At 41.5% G+C, this 19,537-nt stretch overlaps 1 protein-coding gene across 1 annotated transcript; it reads right to left on the bottom strand.

The window, feature by feature from the left end:
* Positions 1-2,971: 2,971 nt before the first annotated feature.
* MTCH2 (mitochondrial carrier 2) lies at positions 2,972-17,269 on the bottom strand. The gene is made up of 13 exons (XM_090261348.1): positions 17,082-17,269; positions 15,033-15,117; positions 14,772-14,878; positions 12,159-12,185; positions 11,901-11,963; positions 10,276-10,333; positions 9,976-10,027; positions 9,346-9,405; positions 8,068-8,161; positions 7,089-7,136; positions 6,387-6,454; positions 5,023-5,098; positions 2,972-3,339 (listed from the first exon to the last, which is right to left on the bottom strand). Exons 1-13 carry the CDS (start codon positions 17,166-17,168, stop codon positions 3,253-3,255), a joined length of 912 nt encoding a protein of 303 aa, XP_090117474.1. The 5' UTR covers positions 17,169-17,269; the 3' UTR covers positions 2,972-3,252.
* Positions 17,270-19,537: the final 2,268 nt, after the last annotated feature.

Here is a 19,537-nt window from a genome sequence, read left to right as displayed (position 1 = left end):
CTTTAGAAAATTAATCACGGTTATCAGATATCCTCCTGAAAAGAAGGCACTAGTGGCAAAAGTACCTTTCATTTGCAACTTGACCCCTACACAAATATCAGAGTGCAAGATTCTGACTCTCTCAAGTCTGGAGACAATAAGATGGGGGCTCAACGGGGGTGGGAGCATGAGATGTCACATGTGACATCCTTAGTTAAGCCCAAAAATCTCTGCAAAGGACGTAGAACACCTCTCTTTATATTTGAAAAACAAATGAACAGAAAAACCCTCCAAGAAACTACTATGGCACTTACGAAGGCAGCCTGAATAAAGCCATTCAATGGGCAAGGATGTTCTAGAAGAATCCATCAGTCCTCCAAATGTAGTAGAAATCCAAATAAAATGGACTGATGGGATCCCTGGGAATCCTTATTGCACAGTAACTTTGCTTTGCAGCTGCATAAACCATCTTAATGGTCTAGAAAAGTAATGGTGATCACTTCTATTTTCAGTTGGTTTACCTGTTTATCATTCTGCAGAGGTAAGAACTATGTTCCTGATTTAAGATTATTCTACTCTTTATCCTCTCGGAGGCCTGCTCTTTCGTTCACTGCTTTGACTAAAACGCAGGGCCTTCTTCCTCGGATAAATGACTTACTCATTGCTTGGTTTGCTGGCTATGCTTTTCCCCTCAGCATTTCATAGCCTCTATGAGGCGGTAACTATGCCTCACAATTTGAAATTCTGGCTTGAATCCAGCTCTGAAACCTGCTATGCAATTTTGAATGAATAACTTGATCTGAATCTCATTTTCTTTATTTCTGAAGGGGGAGAACTACCCTACTAAAGATTACGAGAAGTAAAACTTACGCGACAGGCTTGGCAGTCGTTACTCCCCAAAGTCTGTTCTCTCTCCCGGCTGCCTTACCTGCCACTGCACCTTGGATCGGCCAACCGCAAGTACTGCTGCTTGGCCAGTTCACTTTCCTGTAAAGCCGTTTTAGGGCACCTGTTTAAAAGGGCTAAATATAAGTTTTGTTTTTGTTTTTGTTTTTTTTGTAGAGAGAATGCCACTGCTGTGTAAGCCTTGGACCTGGTTTTGCATGTAGTTTCCTTTTTATCCGTTCAGTTTGTATTATACTGTAGTTACGATACTGGGGGTGGGGGGTGGGTTAAGGCAAAGACCTCCTCCAGTTGGGAGGATTATGAATGAGACTTAAAAAAGAGACGGCCCAAGAACTGAATCTCACCATATAGGAAAAAGTTCAATGCGGAGAGGGAAAGAACATTTCTGAAGTAGATTATAGCAAAGCTAGGGTACGTGTAGGTCGCAGTAAGAAGATGGGACACAGGGTGATGTTTCAGTTTATTTCATCCTAAGGTTGCTTTGTACCCTGGTATTTTTACAACCACCCTAAAATTTCCAGGAAACACCATGCTCTTCAGTCAACGCTTCAGCGACCGTCACACTCCCCAGGAGGGACACTTCCTGGCACTTGAGCTCAGCACGGCCAAGGCAAACCTCTTGCCCAGTTCCACAGGTGCAGTTTGCTAGATACTCCTTATCTATGTTACCTACACATATAATGAGTCAGTTCATTATATTTACGTATTTTAAGAGTACCTACTTGAATTTACTGGTCCCCGAATAAAGTTAGACTTTGATTACATTAATAACTTATACAATTGTGTGGAGGAACACAGGTATAGTACCCTTAATGGACCCATCGCTTGGATGCAGCTAGTTGATTGGACTTGGAACAACTCCAGGCCTTGGTGAGACTCCTTGGCAGCCCAACTTGCATAGGCAAAACCGAGGCCTTGGCGCCCTCTGGTGGTGGACTGCTTCTCACAGTCAGACTCGACTAGGGACGGACAGGCAGGCGGGTAAGAAAGAGCACAGAAGCCAGAGGATGATAAACAAGGCACGTTTTCCTAGATCATCTTTACTTAAAGACTTTTTTTTTGGGGGGGGATGGGTAATGCAAAACATTTTTATATTAAACAAATGCATATAATATTGAATAGAATATAAAATTTACATTACTTTTTGAGACAAAGTGAGAGACATCAAAGACATTTCAAGGTAAGCTACTCATGAGCTTCAGGCTGTTCCTAAACCCTGGGGGAGGAGGGAGACCCCTGCATGCTCACTCGGATATTACGGATATTACAGGGCTGCTGCTTTGATAGAGAAATCGGAGAAGCAGCAAATTAAGTGCTTACTCATTTGGCAACATCCTAGTGGATTAATTACTTAAATACTTGAAACCATACGCTTTCTCATCTTAGAGCATTTTAACCTGCTTTTAAAAGTCCTGAGTAAAGAGAAGCTTTATGCTTGAGTTGAAATTCATTTCCTTCTAAAGAACCCTGCGGGCTGCATCACCTGATAGGAAGTTACAAGTACGCTTTCCAAGGGTGTCCTAAGGAATGAAAAACAAACTACTCACCTTCTGCAACAACAAAAACAAAACAAAAACTGAAGAACAGAAGAGCATACACAATTAGAACTGTGTAATGATGTCATTTAGGGACTGGCAAATACTTAGCTTTTAGGGAACGGGCTACTTGCTGCAGTATTTGCTTTTCATATTTGAAATGACAAGAATTTCTTTTGGAAAAAATAAGCCATTATGCCCTTTTCCAAATCTTGCTTATTTTCTGTAATTTTTTCTTTCTTTCTGTTGTTGGCAACAATTCATCACTTTGCAATAATAGATCGAAGGTGTGTATGCCTCGTGTAGAGAGTTCCTAGGGTAATTTAGCAACATATTGTCCTTTCTATGACAAATGAGAGACAGCGTTAATCAATTATGCTTGGAGGCATATAATGGGAGGCAGATTCTGGTGGATGTTGCTGAGTTTTTAGGGTCATGACCTCCCACATAGTTTGCCTTACTAATTTTTTTAAGTTTCACAGAATTATTTCTCTTTCTTCTTGGGACTGTACTCTTCATTTTACAAAGCCTTGAATTAAGTAAGACTCAAATCACATGACGACCTTTAAGAAAATGCAACTTTCTTCTGTGTAGGTACAATGAAGAGTCTGGAGGAAACATATCCCATTTCAGAATAACTAAAGGGGGGCTGTTCATGGTAAATTATGCCATATCGGGACAAAGAACAACAAAGGCAGACACCAAACACCTCCACTTTCCCAGATTAAATGATTATTAAAAAAGCGCGCCACACTGTATAGAAATCAACATTCTCTCCCATAATTCTGTTCATCTGGGACTATAGAAATGTCACTGTCCCTGTCCCGCATCTTCAAATTAACATTCTCAGGTCGCAACAGTAAGTCTTCCCAAAGGGGACCTTCCGGAAAAACAAGCTATTTCCTCGGCTCATGTTTCCCTGGGGAAAAAGAAGACAAGCAAAGTCTAGTGTGAAATGAGATCACAGACACATAACTAAATGTCCAGGACAAAAGCGGACTATCAGTACAGAGTAGCGATTTGCACTCTGACTCACGCTGCGCTTTTGTGGAACTAACTACAATTTTGCCGCGTGGATAAGGCAACCATTTCTTTCTTATACAAAATTCCCAGTTTGGATTCTAGCTCTGCCACTCGCTAGCTGGGCTATCAAATGAGTCGCTATCTACTAAACGCTGAGAACAGCCCCAGCATTTAGTAAGTGCTCGCTCTCACCCATTTTTTAATGGAATGGCCAGGTCTCTAGGGAGTACTTACAAAACCTTAACATTAAAGTAACAACGTGTGAGCATAACTGAGGAGCCTCTGCAGTCAGACCGCCTGCACACAGACCCCGCTCTCCCAAACACAGGCTGTATAACCTTGAGGCACATTACGGGTGTTATTTAAGTGCTCAAAGCCTGTTTTTTCATACGGAAAGTGGGATAATAAAGCACGGTACCTACCTCCTATGGTTATTTTGAGGACTACGAGCTATAGGTGGAAAGCTCTTAGCATGATGCCTGAGATATGCGGTAAATGTCCAATCGAGATCTGCTGTTGCCGTAAGCACTTACAGGGCCAGCTGTTCCCTAGGTAACGCATTTTCTATCTGCCTTCTTACTGGAGAAGGGGGTTAGTTAGAAAGTAGGGAAAGAGCCACCTTTCCTCTTAAATTGGGATATCAACAGGAGTGTAAAACTCAGAATGAAACCCAGAAGGTTCATGTTAGGTCTGTACAAAAGCCATTCAAGAGTCCTGGCGTAGGCTCACGGAGGGGCTTGCTGAGCCTGCGCACTGAGCAAAAGCAACCGCAGAAGCGCGGAGGCCTTTTCATCTGACTTCAGGCCGGGGAAGCCTGAGCTCTGGGAACAAAGGCCCTTCTCACGTGCATCACTAGTGCTACAATGTAACGCAACAAAGAGCTTCTTCTCACACTTTGTTCTCCAATCCTATACAAAGTGATTCCCATTCAAAAACGACTTTAAACTGATGGCCATTTTAAGGGATCCTGTGTTAAATTTAGCACACAGCCATCCATTACTTTGGTTCCTAATAAAGCCTGTATCTCACAGCAATAACAAACAATAAACGGGAGTCTGAACAAAATTGTGCACTAACAAGACTCTGGAAGTAAGAGACCAGCTCTAACAACATCATTGTGAACAAATAATGTCATAACCAACTTATTTCCCAGTCTCCTGTTTACTACGTTGGAGGAAAACACTTGAATCTATAAGTACATTCTGAGAAGTTACAAAAAGGTGAGACCGAGAAAAAAAAACCTGAAACCAAGGCCATCATTTTAACAACCAGGCTAACTGTCAACCCAGGGCCTCTTCGTAAGTTGCACGTGATCACTCAGGCGGCCTCTGGATCACATCTAGGGATTCTATTTCTTCTTGATCCCTCCTGATGATTTCTAAGCAGCACACTTTACCGCTGCACTAGAGGCACACTTGGGACGTGGGAGAGGGCACTGTAACTGGCAGCTAAATGCTAAGCTACAAGAATTAACCTAGGATTCCAGTGATATTATTTAAAAAAATGAAAAGAAACAAAACAAAATTAAGTAAAATATATTTGGGGTGGGTGAAAGCAAGAGAGAGAATGAGAGAGGTACCTCTTTTTGTAGCACACACCAGCAATCTATCCAAGAAGCGTATGCTGGGGAGTAAGGAGGGCACCCACCAGCAAGCCTGAAACACAACAAAACAAGAGCCATTCAAGTTAGTATGTACAAAACATTCTCTCAATCTTTGTTAAAATATTCTCCTGCCTCAACGTTTCCCTGAGCGGCAATTTAGTTCTAATAAATTTCCCTCCCTTATATTTATGTTTTGAATCAATGAATAAACAAAAACTTGAATCAGTTACGTATTTTCTAAAACACCTAGGTTTTTAATTTATAGGCATATGAAATTCTAGAACACAGCAATTATATGATTAAAGAGTAGGAAAAGGGGATTTAAAAATTAAGTGGTGTTTAAAAGAACCTAAATATAACAATGGATATAAACAGCGGTGACTACATGCTCTTGCTCAGATATAATCACTTCCTCTCCAATGTATTAACTGCATTTATGTAAGGAATCATAATACAGTTAACTCATCCTTCAGGTACGCTCTGGGTTAGAATATGGCAGCTGCTCTACAAATCCCAAGACAAACAGAACGTAGCATGGTATGAAATAACTGTGCTCAAACTCCACCCAGCTTCCCATTTGATATCTTGTTTGAACACAGTGACATGCATGTCTAATGGTATATTGTATCAAGCACTGCCCTGGAACAGAGTTCTTCCGAACTGAATCAAGAGGCGAAACCTGTCCGACTCCGTCTGGTCACTTGGCACTAGTAGCTGGAACTCAACGGTGTCCATATCACACCTCCACCCACCCTTCCTGCCCAATATAGTGAAAGGTTAAGAAACTCTCCATGGACCAAATTTCCCATTTTCTTTTCTTTAAAGCTCACTTTCCCTATGAACCCCCTAGGAAAACAGGTACAGGTTGTTGTTCAATCCCTGATATACCTTTTGTAACTTAAAAAAAAAATAGTTTTTTTGTTATTGTTTTGAGAGAGAGAGAGGAAGGAATGGGGGTTGGGGGAGACAGACAGACAGACACAGAGAGACACTGATTTGTTGTTCCACTAATTTATGCACTCAACGGATGATTCTTGTATGTGCCCTAACCTGAGATCAGACCCACAACCTTGGCATATTAGGACGACACTCTAACCAACTGAGCTTCCCGGCCAGGGCTCTTTTGCAACTTTCAAGAAAAGAGGATAGATTTAAAATAAACGAGGTAGCCGCTTACAGTATAAATTAATGCCACTGCTGGTACATGGGGCATATAGAGGAAAAAATGAGGAAATCTAGTAATAGTATTAATTGTATTTTTCTCCCCCAAATTTCTACCAGGACTGCTCTGCCTATCAAGCATTCAGCTGATGCCTAGATCAGAAACGCAAAGCACTTACCCACAGTTGTTGACGGCCATAAGATTAGAGACAAGCACAAACGGGTAGGTCAACATACTGGCAAAAAACTGTAAAACAGTAAAAAGACAGCTCAGTTATTAGGTCATTCCCAGTCTTTATTCTATTCTTTCTTCTTCATTGAAGTCTAGTGCCACTGTGGTCAAATACTCCAACCCTGGTTTTGCTTTCTCAGGATCTCAGGAAAGACTAAATTACATTTTTGAGCCTGGAGATGCTTCCTTCTCTTAATATACCGTTACAGCTAACATTTTAACTAAAGGCCAGAAGAATTCTCTTATTCTGTGATTGAGTCCTCATTCAAATAAAATTGAACTACAATATTTAAGAGAAAAAGCAAATACAACTTAAATACAATTTCAAAACACCCCTGAAGAAAATAAGAAAACACAGCGGCCTTCCAAGGACAGTGGGAATGCCTTCAGGGTCAAGTACTGGGGCAGAGCTGTGATGAGAGGCCCCCACCCCTGCCGCAAGCGGAATGCCCAGCCGTCCGGGCCTGCTGCCCCTGTTACCGTGCTGCATGAACTCCGGGTTACTCTTATGTCTGACAAACATGAACAAACCTGACTTTGCTGGGAAACAGCTGGTTGCTTTAAAGCAGTGATAATACAGGCCAAATTTAAACGAAACAAAACAATTCTGAGAAGGTTAAGAGTATTAAAAAAACAAAACAAAACTCACTCCTGTGACAGCTTGGGAATAACTTTTCATTTCGTTCATGGTGGAAACCTAAAACAGGAAGAAAGCCTTTATTAGAATGAGTAAAAGAAGTTAAGCTGATAGTAACAGCTAGTGGTCCCCAACCATATCAATATATTCTATCTCTAAATTATCAGTTTCTTTGATAGCTTGAAGTTCAATTTTGAGGGTGAAAACATATTGATTATGAGCATAAAAAGGCAGTGGTTAAAATGATCAACTTGATTCAACATGAACAGACACATTCATAGTAAATGAATTTATTAGATGACTTAGGAACAAATATAATAGCTTCAGGCTTTCCAAAGATGAGACTGGTACCCTTGTCCCATGTCCTAGAAATACAATCCTCAGAAACTACATTTATGGTAAACCTGAAAGACATGTCACCACCTCTCTGTACACCCAGCTGTGTACCAGATGCTTGGTAGATCGGTCTCTATACTCAAGAAGCTTACAACATGGATTCAGTCCTAGCCCTGGGTGTGTTCAATTTCCCACCATGCCATGGGGCTGCCTGCATACAAAGAGGCCCACAACTGCTGAGGCAGGGGAAGCATTATTTTAGGAAAGGTTGATTCCCCAAAACTCCCAAACTGAGGTTTCTAGAAATCCCAACACAGGAGTCCCCTTAACACTTCAGATGAGAAGAAACACCCTGAATACACCAGAAAACTGTCCTGCTTCACGGTGTCCTCTCACATCAGGTATTGATAAAGAGGTGACCTCCTAGAGGCAGAGAGACAGAGACAGACCTCCTGGGCTCACTCTGCTACACCCTAGGACTTCTCAGGTGCCTCTCTCCATGATAAATAGTATAGGTTGTCCCAGTAGTCTGAGAACCTGACTGACGTTTCGCTATATAATGGTGAGCCTGGCACGTAACAAGCTGCCACCTTACTTTCAAGCTAACCTAGCTGCCAGGTCAGCACTCACACATTTGATTAAGGTCACAACCTACCCCGCTGTCCAGCGCGTAGGTATTGACGAGGTAGGCCAGTGAGTTACAGAGCCACAAAGAAATGATGTCACCTAGAAGGCGAGGAATAAGACCCCTACGTGAAGAAACAATAAAAATAAGAATCAAGAAACGTGATCAGTAAAAAGTTAATCCACTCAATACAGGCACTTCTCAAAGAACTGGAGCTTTCAAAATATTATCAGGAACTGAAAAGACACAGAATGCCGGAACCCAGCCCTCGTAACGGGTTTGTTTCAGCTGACACAATGGTCCTTGAGGCTTATCGCTAATGCTTTCACGCCTATTTTTAAGATGCAGGTCAGCCATACCCCCCTTAGCTAAGGCCGCTGGTTCACCTTACTTTTAATAACCGTAAGCGCGAAGGCCAAAAATCTGCCTACTTTGAAGAACAGACTTAAATACGGTTTTTGCTAAACTGTATCTGATATTCAAATTTGGCAGGGCAAGGGATGAGAAAAATTACAAAATGAGAATGGCCCCAACACAGGTACAGCGAGAGACATAAAGTCCCATGTTTCAAGAGTCGCAGTGATCTAGGCGAGGCAGCTTGTAATGGCGGGATAAACATGACCCCACAGAATGAAGAGCAGGTTTCAAATGCCACTTGTATCACTTATCAGCTATACAATCGGCAGCAAATGAAATTCCTAGAGCATCCAATTTTTTAAAAAATCTCTAAAATGAGAATAAATGGCTGTTCTGCCCGTCTTCCAGAATATTCATGATGCAGGAATGAAATAAATTATTCTGAAACACTCTGAAAATTAAAAAGGATCATTTACTTAATAAAGTTTTTACTATTAAAAAACAAACAAACAAAAAAAACAAAACAAAAAATGAGGGTAGCAGTCTTAGGTACTTCCAAAGTAAATTCAAGGTAATACAGCCTTGCAAAAATGTATTCTCTCAGGATAAGGAAACTACATGTTAGATGGCTTCTCCCTTTTTAAAAAATTAATTTTCCTTACTTTATCAATGGTACATACTGGAAACTTACTGTAAGGGTTGAAACCTGGAATGAACTTAATTGTTAAAAAATACAAACAAAACTCTCATTTCAAATGTTTTAGATAACCAGAATCAAAATTCCGGGATCTATCTTTACAAAAGAATTCAAGCCAGCTGGGTCTAAATAGAGCTTAGCATGAAGTAAACTGAGAAAGTACATTTTCCCCAAGGATTAAGTAGTCATGTCTGTATTTTCATTAATGCTTTCCACTTATAAAAATCACACACACGAATCGGCAATTTACTCACGCAAAAAATCCCAGAAGGCCCTCTTCCCGATAGATGGTTACTATGGAGTCACACAGTCCACTAGGTACAGAGGAAGGAAAGGTAAAATACAGTAAGATTATTGTGAAGCTATTTAAAAAAAATGTTCAAAGCCCTGGCTGCTGTGGTTCAGTGGATTGAGCGTCGGTCTGTGAGCCAAGTGTCATTGGTTCAATTCCCAGTCAGGGCACATGACTAGGTTGTACGTCAGGTCCCCAGTTGGGGGCACAAGTGAGAGACAATCACACAGTAAAAAAAGATAAATAAATAAATAAAAATAAATATAAAAAGAAGAAAAAAATAAAATAAAATAAATGTTCAATGATCACTTTTGACAAGGTCAAATCTACACCCTCCCCACCACCCCCTTCTGCCGCCCTCACTCTGCAAAGACAGTTGAATTTGGACACAGAAGTGTGGATACTACCAGTGGCTAAGGACGTAAGGCTCCTAAACCTGCCTGGGCTGTTTCCTTCTATTTACTGGCTTTTGTGCAGATCAAATGATATCCGTTCTGTAAGCTCTAAGGTAACATAACAACGCAGAGCACTATTATTTTAGTCCTTTGGCTTCACTAGATCTCCTTGAACACCTGAAAACGAAACCACTTACCAGTACTTGGATTCTCTGCCAATGAACTGTACCATGGATCTCAGAGTGATCACTACAGAACAGAGAGCAAATAATTTTTAAAACTACACAAGATAAATTTTGATAGACCTAAAAAAATAAAAAGGGGTTTTTCCAACTATGTGGATAAACTAGATAAAAGTCAAAGCATGCAAGCAAACAAAAAGCATGCAGACTAGGCGCCTGACTGGACTCCCACATCAACCATCTAAGCGGGTGGGAGAGATCATGTTACAAAAGGAAGGTCAGCAATCAGATTTCAGTTATCAACTGCAAACATACCGTGGAAGGGATGTGTGATGAGGGTAGCAGCAGAACGAGCCATCATCTCTCGTGTTGTCTAGAAACAATCAACACACACTTCTGAAATCTACATAAGTGACGCTCAAAACCCCTGCGAGAGCCCGTGGGGGTTGCAGAATAAGGATGCGCGGCCCTGCCCTGGAGTCGGAAGAGCAAGGCGCTTGAATGCATACGATGTAATACGCTGTCATTCTATCATACCTTTCACTCGTGGATTTCAATGTCTCAACATTTCTCTGCAAAGATTTGTTCTGTTCTCAACTTTACAGATAAGAAAAACAAAAGCAAAGAAACAGGGAGGGTCACCAGCAAATAGTCACAGAGCTGGAATAAAATTATGAGGCCTATATTTAAAGTTGCTTTCTCATTGTGAGTGACTGCAGAGACTCTGATACATATTCTAGACAAATGTCAGGCTTGATTTAATCTGTACCAACATCTCTGTGAGAACAGAACTTTGTTTTTGAACACAAACCCTATAACCCTGCAGTTATCTTACAGCTGCTATATTTATAATAGTTTACCTTTCTCTTTACAAGACTCCATAAAAAGGTAGCAAAGGAAATGAAGTTACAATTCTTGGAGGTAGTTATAAACAGAGCAGGTCTATCATTCATTTTTGCATTTAAACATTATCTTCAATCACTTAGTTAAGATATTCCTCACACCTATTCCAGTGGTAGTTCTGAAAAGATCCTACAGTACAGGATGGGCTAACTGAAGTTAAGAAAATGCAAAATGTCTATTAATACATTTACTTTTGAATAAATTCACTTCATAAAAATTTACAGAAAACCAAGTTGATTCACCTTAGTAAGGTTTGTTTTGAACTATATATATTTTAGATGATAGAATTTAACAGAAAATTGTGAACCCACTAAAGACAATTAGACAAGGTAAAGACTAAGAAACAAGAGAGTAGTTCTAAAAGCCATCAGTGTTAGGCCAGGAATGAAACAAACTCCATTGGCAGAATACAGGAGTGGGAAATAGGTAATGAGGAATATTCTAAACTCAGAGTAATGTTGTAAAAGCATTTCTGGATATATAATATCCAATCCGCAAAGTGTCTGGCCACTATTTTAACACTTTTGTACTAGAGGATTTCAACTCTACCAGAGGACTTTCAGTAGAAACTTCTTCAATTTTAAAGATGAAACGAGCCCTGACTGATGTAGCTGAGTTGGTTGGGTGTCGTCTGACAAAGTGAAAGGTTGCCAGTTTGGTTCCTGGTTGGGGCACATGCCTGGGTTGTGGGTTTGGTCCCTGGAAGATGGCATGTACGAGAGGCAACCAACTGATGTTTCTCTCCTTCTCTTTCTCCCTCCCTTCTCTCTCTCTAAAAATAATGAAATCTATTAAAAATAAAATGAAATGAGTGGACAAAATTAGTTACGTTGAAATGCATCTATTCCAAATAGCAAGCAAAGCGTTTCCACTCTCTTTTTTACGTTATACACATAGTAAAGCCCAAACTATACTGAAGGTTTAATTTCATTTGGAACAAACCCTGCTCACACAGGCCTGATGATCCTGATTCTACAGCTGCCACACTGTACACCCTGACTTAGGGAAATAGCACAGGACACCAACTGATCTCTTACCTCCTTGATAACTCGGTCAAAGGAAGATGAGACTTCTTTCGGTACACTTCCAGGTCCTAACTCCTGGAAATCAAATACAAGAAGACAGATATCTTGATGCTTTTAAATAGAACGGTTCAAACAGGAGCCCACTCTGCATGCTAACTTAACCCTCACTGAGGCGAAAGGGAAACTGACTGTCCCTTCTCCTAATGAGGACCACAGAGCAGGAACTTGCAAGGGAAGTGGGCCCATGCATGCACATGGGCTCCAACCTACCTCAATCTTGTCAGATTCCTGGTAATGCTGCAAAGGAAGAGAAAGGAAAAGAAGGGGTGGTTAGATCTAGCAATGTCCCTGGGAGAGGACATAATATAAAAACTCTGTTGTTAGAAGTAAAAGCTGATTTTTTTTTTTGCTGCAAATCTCCAATTAACTTCTGATTAGTTTATTGTAAGTACGTCTCTCTAAGACATTTTTGTTGCTAAGTTTAACATACTGGTCAGCTGAAGGGACAAGCAAATGCTCATGAGAACTCTCATCTAAAAGAAGAAAAAGGAAAACAAAAATCCAAGAACATCACTTACTAAACATACATTTAATAGACAAACAAATTTGCGAAAACACAGCCTAGGACTAAGGCTACGGAAAAAACCCTCATGGCTTTTTCATGGAAAAAGCAGGACCAATACCAAATTAGGGCAAGACTTTCTTCCCTGTACAAAAGAACAGAGAATTGGTGCTATGTCTGAATAGCCGAAATCGCCCCCCTTTGTCTTTTGTATCTGTTTCCAAAACAAGTAAGAGATTTTTCTCCTCTACCAGAGAAGAAAACATGAATACCACTGGAACTCAGCCTATACTGAAAGAGGAAATACTATTTGTTGGCTCTTTCAGAAGCAGAAGATGGCCTAGGTGAAATGAAAATCAATTAAGCTCCCAGTCACACCAGATTAAAAACTAGACAACTCTTTTGTAAAAAAGAATTATGTTTTTAAAGATCAGAGGCAGGAACCCTGACCAGTGTGGCTCAGCTGATTGAGCGTCATTCCTCAAAGCCAAAGGCCGCGGGTTTGATTCCTGGTCAGGGCACATGCCTGAGTAGCGGGTTCGGTTCCCCATCAGACTGCATACAAGAGGTAACTGATTGAGGTCTCTCTCTCTCTCTCTCACCCCTCTAAAAATAAATAAAATCTTAAAAAAAGAAAAAAAAGAATAACAAAATAACCGAAGGGTGAAACAGTTTCCATGTGAGGGACTGACTGAAAAACCTCTCTAATTCAAATCAACGAAGGCTGAAAAGCACTTAAAACCTAAGCCACTTAGATCATGCAACTAATTAACAAAATCATGATTTGCTCATCAGATGATAAGGCATTAGCAAGTCTAAAAAATGCAAGGAGGTTATACTGAGTACTAAATAAACTGTTACTAAATGTTTGAAATTTAGCACATGTGATACAGTATATAGATTGAAAGTATTGTATAAATTTGGTTAGCATACACTAACGCCCTTGGGGTCAGCAGGAAACAGGGCAATGTCCTAAAAAACCCCATCAGTTTTATATTCTCAACCTTACTCATGCTGTGCAGGATTCCCATGGACCATTCTAAACAGTACAGAATTTGTATTCATAACGCCTTTATAAATAAAGCAAAGGGCAACGCTGTTTGACCTACATTGTAATTGGTGCAACTGAGAAACCAGTACAATCAAGATCATGTCTTAGCATTTGAAGTTAAAAGAAGCTGGCAAAACAAAAGCATCACTAAAAATGAAATGTAACTTTGATGGTTTTAAAAACATTATGAAACATCTCAAACACACAGAAAAATTAAGAAAATAATTCACCTACATATCCACCACCGAGGTTAAATAGATGTTAAAAATTCTCCCTTTTTGCTTAAGCTCTCTTTCCTTTTTAAAATAAAATGCCACAAATACAGCTAAATTCCACCCTCACTTCCCCTTCCCCAAAATAACCACGACCCTGCAGTTGATATACACCTCAGTGGGGTTTGAAAAAACAATAACTTTCACCCCTGGCTGATATGGCTCTGTAGATTGAGTGCCGGCCTGTGAACTGAAAGGCTGCCTGTTTGATTCCCAGTTGGGGCACGTGCCTGGGTTGTGGGCCAGGTCCCCAACTGCAGGTATGCGAGAGACAATCAACTGATTAGATATTTCTCTCTCTCTTCCTCCCTCTCTTCCCCTCTCAAGAAACAAAAAACTTTCAAATTTAAGCAGATATAACAGGTATAGAAACAGTGCACAAAATATAAATATACAATGCAACAAATAACGAAAAGGTAAGTATCCACGTAGCCATGATCCAGGTCAAGGAAAATCATTTCCATTACCCCGGAACCCTCATCGATATTCCCTCTTCCTCCCTTTCTCCCCACAGATAAACACTATCTTGACTTTTATGTTTACTTTGTTTTTTGTTGTTGTTAAAAATAAATTTGTAACAGAAATCATTTTACTAGAGGTTAACTCTAGAAATGAGAAAATAACTTCAGAAAGAAATACATTTCAATCAGCTTCTTTCCTCCTTCACAGAAATAAAATAAGCTATAAAGAAATCAAATAAGTGTATTTAATTTCTCTACAGGAAACCGGTAAGTGTGTTTAACTTCTGCTCAGAACAACTGGTTCAGAGGAAGAAGGTTGTGTGTATTAAAATCAATTACTTCATTTCACACAAAATCCCCTTGCTTCCCAGGAAAGAACTAAGAATGTTAGCTTCCTGGTCTCTTTTCATGTAAATGTTTCCAAGATAAAGAAAGACCATGGTTAGAAATATATCTTTGGAATTGCTCTTGATCAGTAAAACAACTGCATAAAAGATAATCTAAATCTCTGGGAAGATTAACTCATTTTCTCCTTACCTGTAAAACTTTACCATGGACCACAGTCCCAAGAACTCCTGAACATAGTCTTGGAGTTAGGCCTGTGAACAGCCCACGCTTCCCATCGATGCTTGCAATGTGCTGAGCTAGAAACACAAGTCAGAGACTTAAATTCTAATTGAAGGAAATGGTAACATAGATATTTCAAGGCAACATGTTTTCTATATATTTTCTTTCAGTAACTCCTGCCTGTCATGATCCTCAATGTCATACAATTCCAAATAAATCAAAGACACTTACCGTAAGAAAAGAGCCCAGGAAGCTGACATACTTGCCGCCCAAAAATATTTCGTCCTATTGTTGGAGGAAGAGGTTCATATCCCACCTTTGAAAACAAAAGAATACATCAACACTAAGCAATATTTCCATCAATGCTGTGGTTGCAAGGTCTTGAATTAAGAACAAAATTAGGATTAATATTTAACACAAGTTAAAAATGCAGTGTATGTTTTCCAAGGCAATGATGAAGCATCATCCTTGTCAGGTTTTTGTTCTGTCGATTGATAAGACTGGTTTCCTTTTGGTTCAGTCTATAAAGTAAGCCATTTAGCTGAGACAGACTAATATCAAACTGAAAATAGAATAAGGGAACTCTGTGTTCTGAAAGCAAATGTTTACTGAGGAGGTTAAAAAATATTTTCTGAAGAAAATCTCGCACATCTCATATATTTGGACAAAATGAGAAGACTAAGCTATCAACTTCATATTTGGTTAGCAAGATAGAACACTCATAAGGCAAATGCAGATATCGCCGGCTAATTCACTCGGGAAGTAATTACAAACTAAGGCCATGTTAAAGAGCAGACTGTCATTAGCAATCTAATGAAGGGCATTTTAGAGTTAATGACTATCATTTTATTTCTACAATATATTCTTCTTAGTATTCAAGAGATAACGGAGAGAATGAAAAGGCCTTAGGACATGGCTGGGGCTCTATTACTGTGATTGTTAACCTGCCCAATTAAATAACTCCTGACTGCGCTTGGTGATACCGTGCCACTCTTTTTAAAAACTGTGTGTTTGGGAATTTCACTGAAACCCCTGAGAAACTTGGCCACACACAGATTTCTGTGTAAATAGGATTAAGGATATTTAAGTTTTTGAGGCAAGAGCTCTGACCGTCACTTAGAAAACCCTGCCTTCCGGGAAAGTACTGAGCAGTGGGCTCATAGCAGATTTACTGCAAAATGCTGTCATCGCAGATACTATGTAGCTACAAATGTGCCAATTCTGGTTTAGGCAAGATAGCATACATTTCATTCAAAGTCTTTGTTCTTGGTTCAGATAACCTAATTTGGATTAGCATCAACTCAGGAAATAAGAAATGTGTGCTCCCTAGTGCGTGCATATTTTTGACAGAAAGGTAGATGGTGTGGACGTCAGGGCTTCTAAAAGCCGCTCCCTTCCCTGGCGCAAGGCATGATGTAATTATGTCAACTCTCAACAGAGGTTTAAAAAAATGAATGGCCTGCCCATCACAGGGAAATCTACAAAGGCAATTGAATATACTACGTATCACTTTATCATCGGCTAAAACCTGGCCTGCTTGCCTGTGAATATAAAATACCACTTAAGAATTATTTTACAGCGAACTAGAAACTAACACATACACTTAAACGCGCCCAAACTGATTTCCAGCTCAGACAGATGTGATAGGCACTGTCAGGAGCTACATGGGCTGCCGTTGCTGAGGGCGCCCAGGGGATCCTTCCGAAATCTGACTCGGCCAGCACTTCATTATCACTTCTGAATGAGCTCCTGTGTTTATCTGGGTATCTGGTGCTAAAATCTCGGGACAGAATAGCAGCAGTAACAGTGACAAAATAAATAAATAAAAATCATGCTAATAAAACACTGGCTCCCTTCTAATTTCAAATTTCAACAGATTTCGTGTCTTGAGTTCGGGGCTAGGAAAAGGAGGTGAATGCTAGTTTCAGAGGGGCGAGAGGGTGGGTGTGGGAAGCCCTTGGTGGCGACCGGCCAAGATCGACCTCGGGGAAGGAAAAACAAAGTTCAGAGGAGCCACCGGGCAGGGCAGGGCGGCGGTTGGCTGCGGGGAATGGAGCGGGCCTCACCGCTTGGCGGACGGGCGACACCTCGGGCAGGCCCGCAGGTACCGGAATGGCGGCGGGCGGTGGGAGTTGTCCCTGCGGGGAGGGCTGGGACAGCAGAGGAGCAGCATCTCGGGAGACTGAAGGCCCGGGAAGGCTGGAGCTCCTGCTCAGGCGCCGCGGGCAGCGGCGACCGCAGAGGGTGCCGGGCGGGGAAGGGAATGGCGACGACTCATACCTGGATGAGCACCTTCACGTACATGAGCGGCTGGGACAAGATGGTGAGACCGGAGCCCAGGAGCACCTGACTGGCCGCGTCCGCCATGATGGCACCCGCGGACCGACAGACAGACGGAACCACCAAGCGACCGAGCGGGTCCCTGATCACGTGCCAGGGCTTTCGGCTCCTCCGGCCCGCCCGCAGCGCGCGCGCACGCACGCACACGCCGGCGCGCGCCTCCCCGCTCAGGCCCCGCCCTGAGAAACGGCAAGCGCTCGCGCGCTCACGTAGGGGTCTGGGCGGGGCTTACGGGCCAGGGGCACAAGCGTTTCGGGGTGGGATCTACGCCCTCCACTAGGAGAGGCCGTTTCTCTTGCGCCTGCGCAGACAGGATACAACCGGAAGAAGAAGAATGGGCGTGGCAGTGGGGCGTGTGTGACCCTGACAGCTAAGGCAAGGTTAGAAGAATAAGAATTGGAAGGATTCTTAGTTATGGCTCGCCTCCGCGCTTAGCTTTTGGCCATTAGCTGCATACAGTCCAAAGGGTATTCAGCGTTAGAACCATAAAAATATCTAATGGCCAACAAAAACTAGATAAGATTGATATCCATCAGTAGGTTGCTATTCATGCATTCATTCAATTAATGTTAACGTCTCAGAAATGTCGCCTCTGATTTCTTACTTTCTAGTATATCGTTCTGTAGCACATATAGTTGCAATTTATCTGTTTGTCTCCTCCACTAGAATATAAGCTCCATGAATTTCAGGAACCGACACAGCCTTTTTCATTGTTGTATATTCAGCCCAGCACATAACAGGTGCTGATGAATGAACAAATACTTTAGTGCCCATCAGGCTGTAGAAGAGCAGACAGAAGCCTCAGAATTTGGGGGATGGGGCTCAGTGGAGCACAGCCATTTACCTGAGAGATACCTAGTTTCTTAGTTACGCAAATATGGCCACTCCACTGGCCAAGGTGATGGGAGGGGCTTTGACCACAGAATGGGGATGAAAGAGCTTATGGGGCCTGCCGGAGATTCTGCGTGTGGCCAGGATCGGTCAGCATACTGACTGCGTCACAGGCTGCGGTCAGGGTTTTAAAATAAGGCGGCAGCCGTTTGGGGGAGAGAGCCATGTGGTTTGAACGAGAGCAGAAGCACCCCACCAGCCCGCCATGAGGTGCGTTGCATAAGAAGGTGCCACGTGGTTCTGAATTAAGAGCTGAAGAACACTGCAACATGGGTGGAACCTCCCCAGACAGGCGTGGATGAAGGGGAGCTGCTGTAAACGTCTGCTTTTCTGAAAGACTGTACCTCTGGCGTATTCTGACACTAGCTTGGTTTGGTAGGGGGAGGCAGGACTATGTGTGTTTGGGGGTGTTTTAAAGGGAGTGGGACTTACTTAGCAGCAGAAAACCGCCATTAATCTAAATCTGTATAACCTTTAATAAACAATTCCTTTCCTTTTCACCAAACTCTGTTATTTGGAGTTATGCTTTTTGATGGCGGGCAACTGAACCCTTAATAACTGAACAGCTTGAGGTTCTGTTTCAAGGCCACGGGCTATTAAAGGCAAAAAGAAAAAGGCATTATCTTTACCCCTCGGCCCACAACCCAGCCCAGCACAGAAAATGAAGTACACAGAAGACTTGTATTTAGATCTTGGCTTTCTCTTGTATCCAAGTGATTCAGAAATCATTTTCTCTTCTTTTGTTTTCAGTTTTTGTATCTAAATCAAGAGTAACACTAGTATCTATCTCTCAGGGTTATGGAGCACTAAGTGAAATTGTGTACAGGAAAAGGTTTTTTTTTAAACTGTGTATTAAAATACAAAAGTTAGTTTTAATTAATATTGTCCTATACTTAGCACAGCACTAGATGATATTGGGAGGCAGTTTCCAGAACAGGAAGGAGCACGGTCTTTAAAGTTCGATGGACCTGATCCAAATTCCACCTCTACTGGTTACTAACTGTGTGACTTTAGGCAAATCACAGGACGTCTTTGAATCTTAGACAAATTAGTATAGTAATGTAGTAATGTCTACTTCATACTGTTGTGGGGATTAAATGAGATCAAAGGTCCTGTAACTCCCCCACGCCCTGTTTTCCAATTTTGAGTATGCCACTTGCTAGTTGAGGATCTTGGTTGAGTCACTTAACTTGTTTGTGCTGTATTTGGGATGAATAAACCTCTTTCAGTGGTTCATTGTGATGAGTTTCAAAAGCAATCTGACATTCCCTATTTCCCCTTGCTTTATTCCCCACACCCCCAGCCTTTACACCTTCCAAGTAGTATTTAATCAAAATTTTAATTTGTTTCCCTCTGCACCCCAATACTAAAATGTGAAGTCCAACAAGGCAGGGTTTTTGTTGTTGTTGACTGCGGTATTCTCGGTGCCTAGAATAGTACCAGGGACATAGTCGGTACTCAGTAAGTATTTATTAGAATAATTACTTCTGTGGAAACCTCTGGAA

The sequence above is a fragment of the Furipterus horrens genome, unplaced genomic scaffold (genome assembly GCF_987537825.1).
Source record: "Furipterus horrens unplaced genomic scaffold, mFurHor1.1.pri manual_scaffold_2, whole genome shotgun sequence".
Classification (NCBI taxonomy): Eukaryota; Metazoa; Chordata; class Mammalia; order Chiroptera; family Furipteridae; genus Furipterus; species Furipterus horrens.
This window is presented reverse-complemented; position numbering and strand designations above follow the sequence as displayed.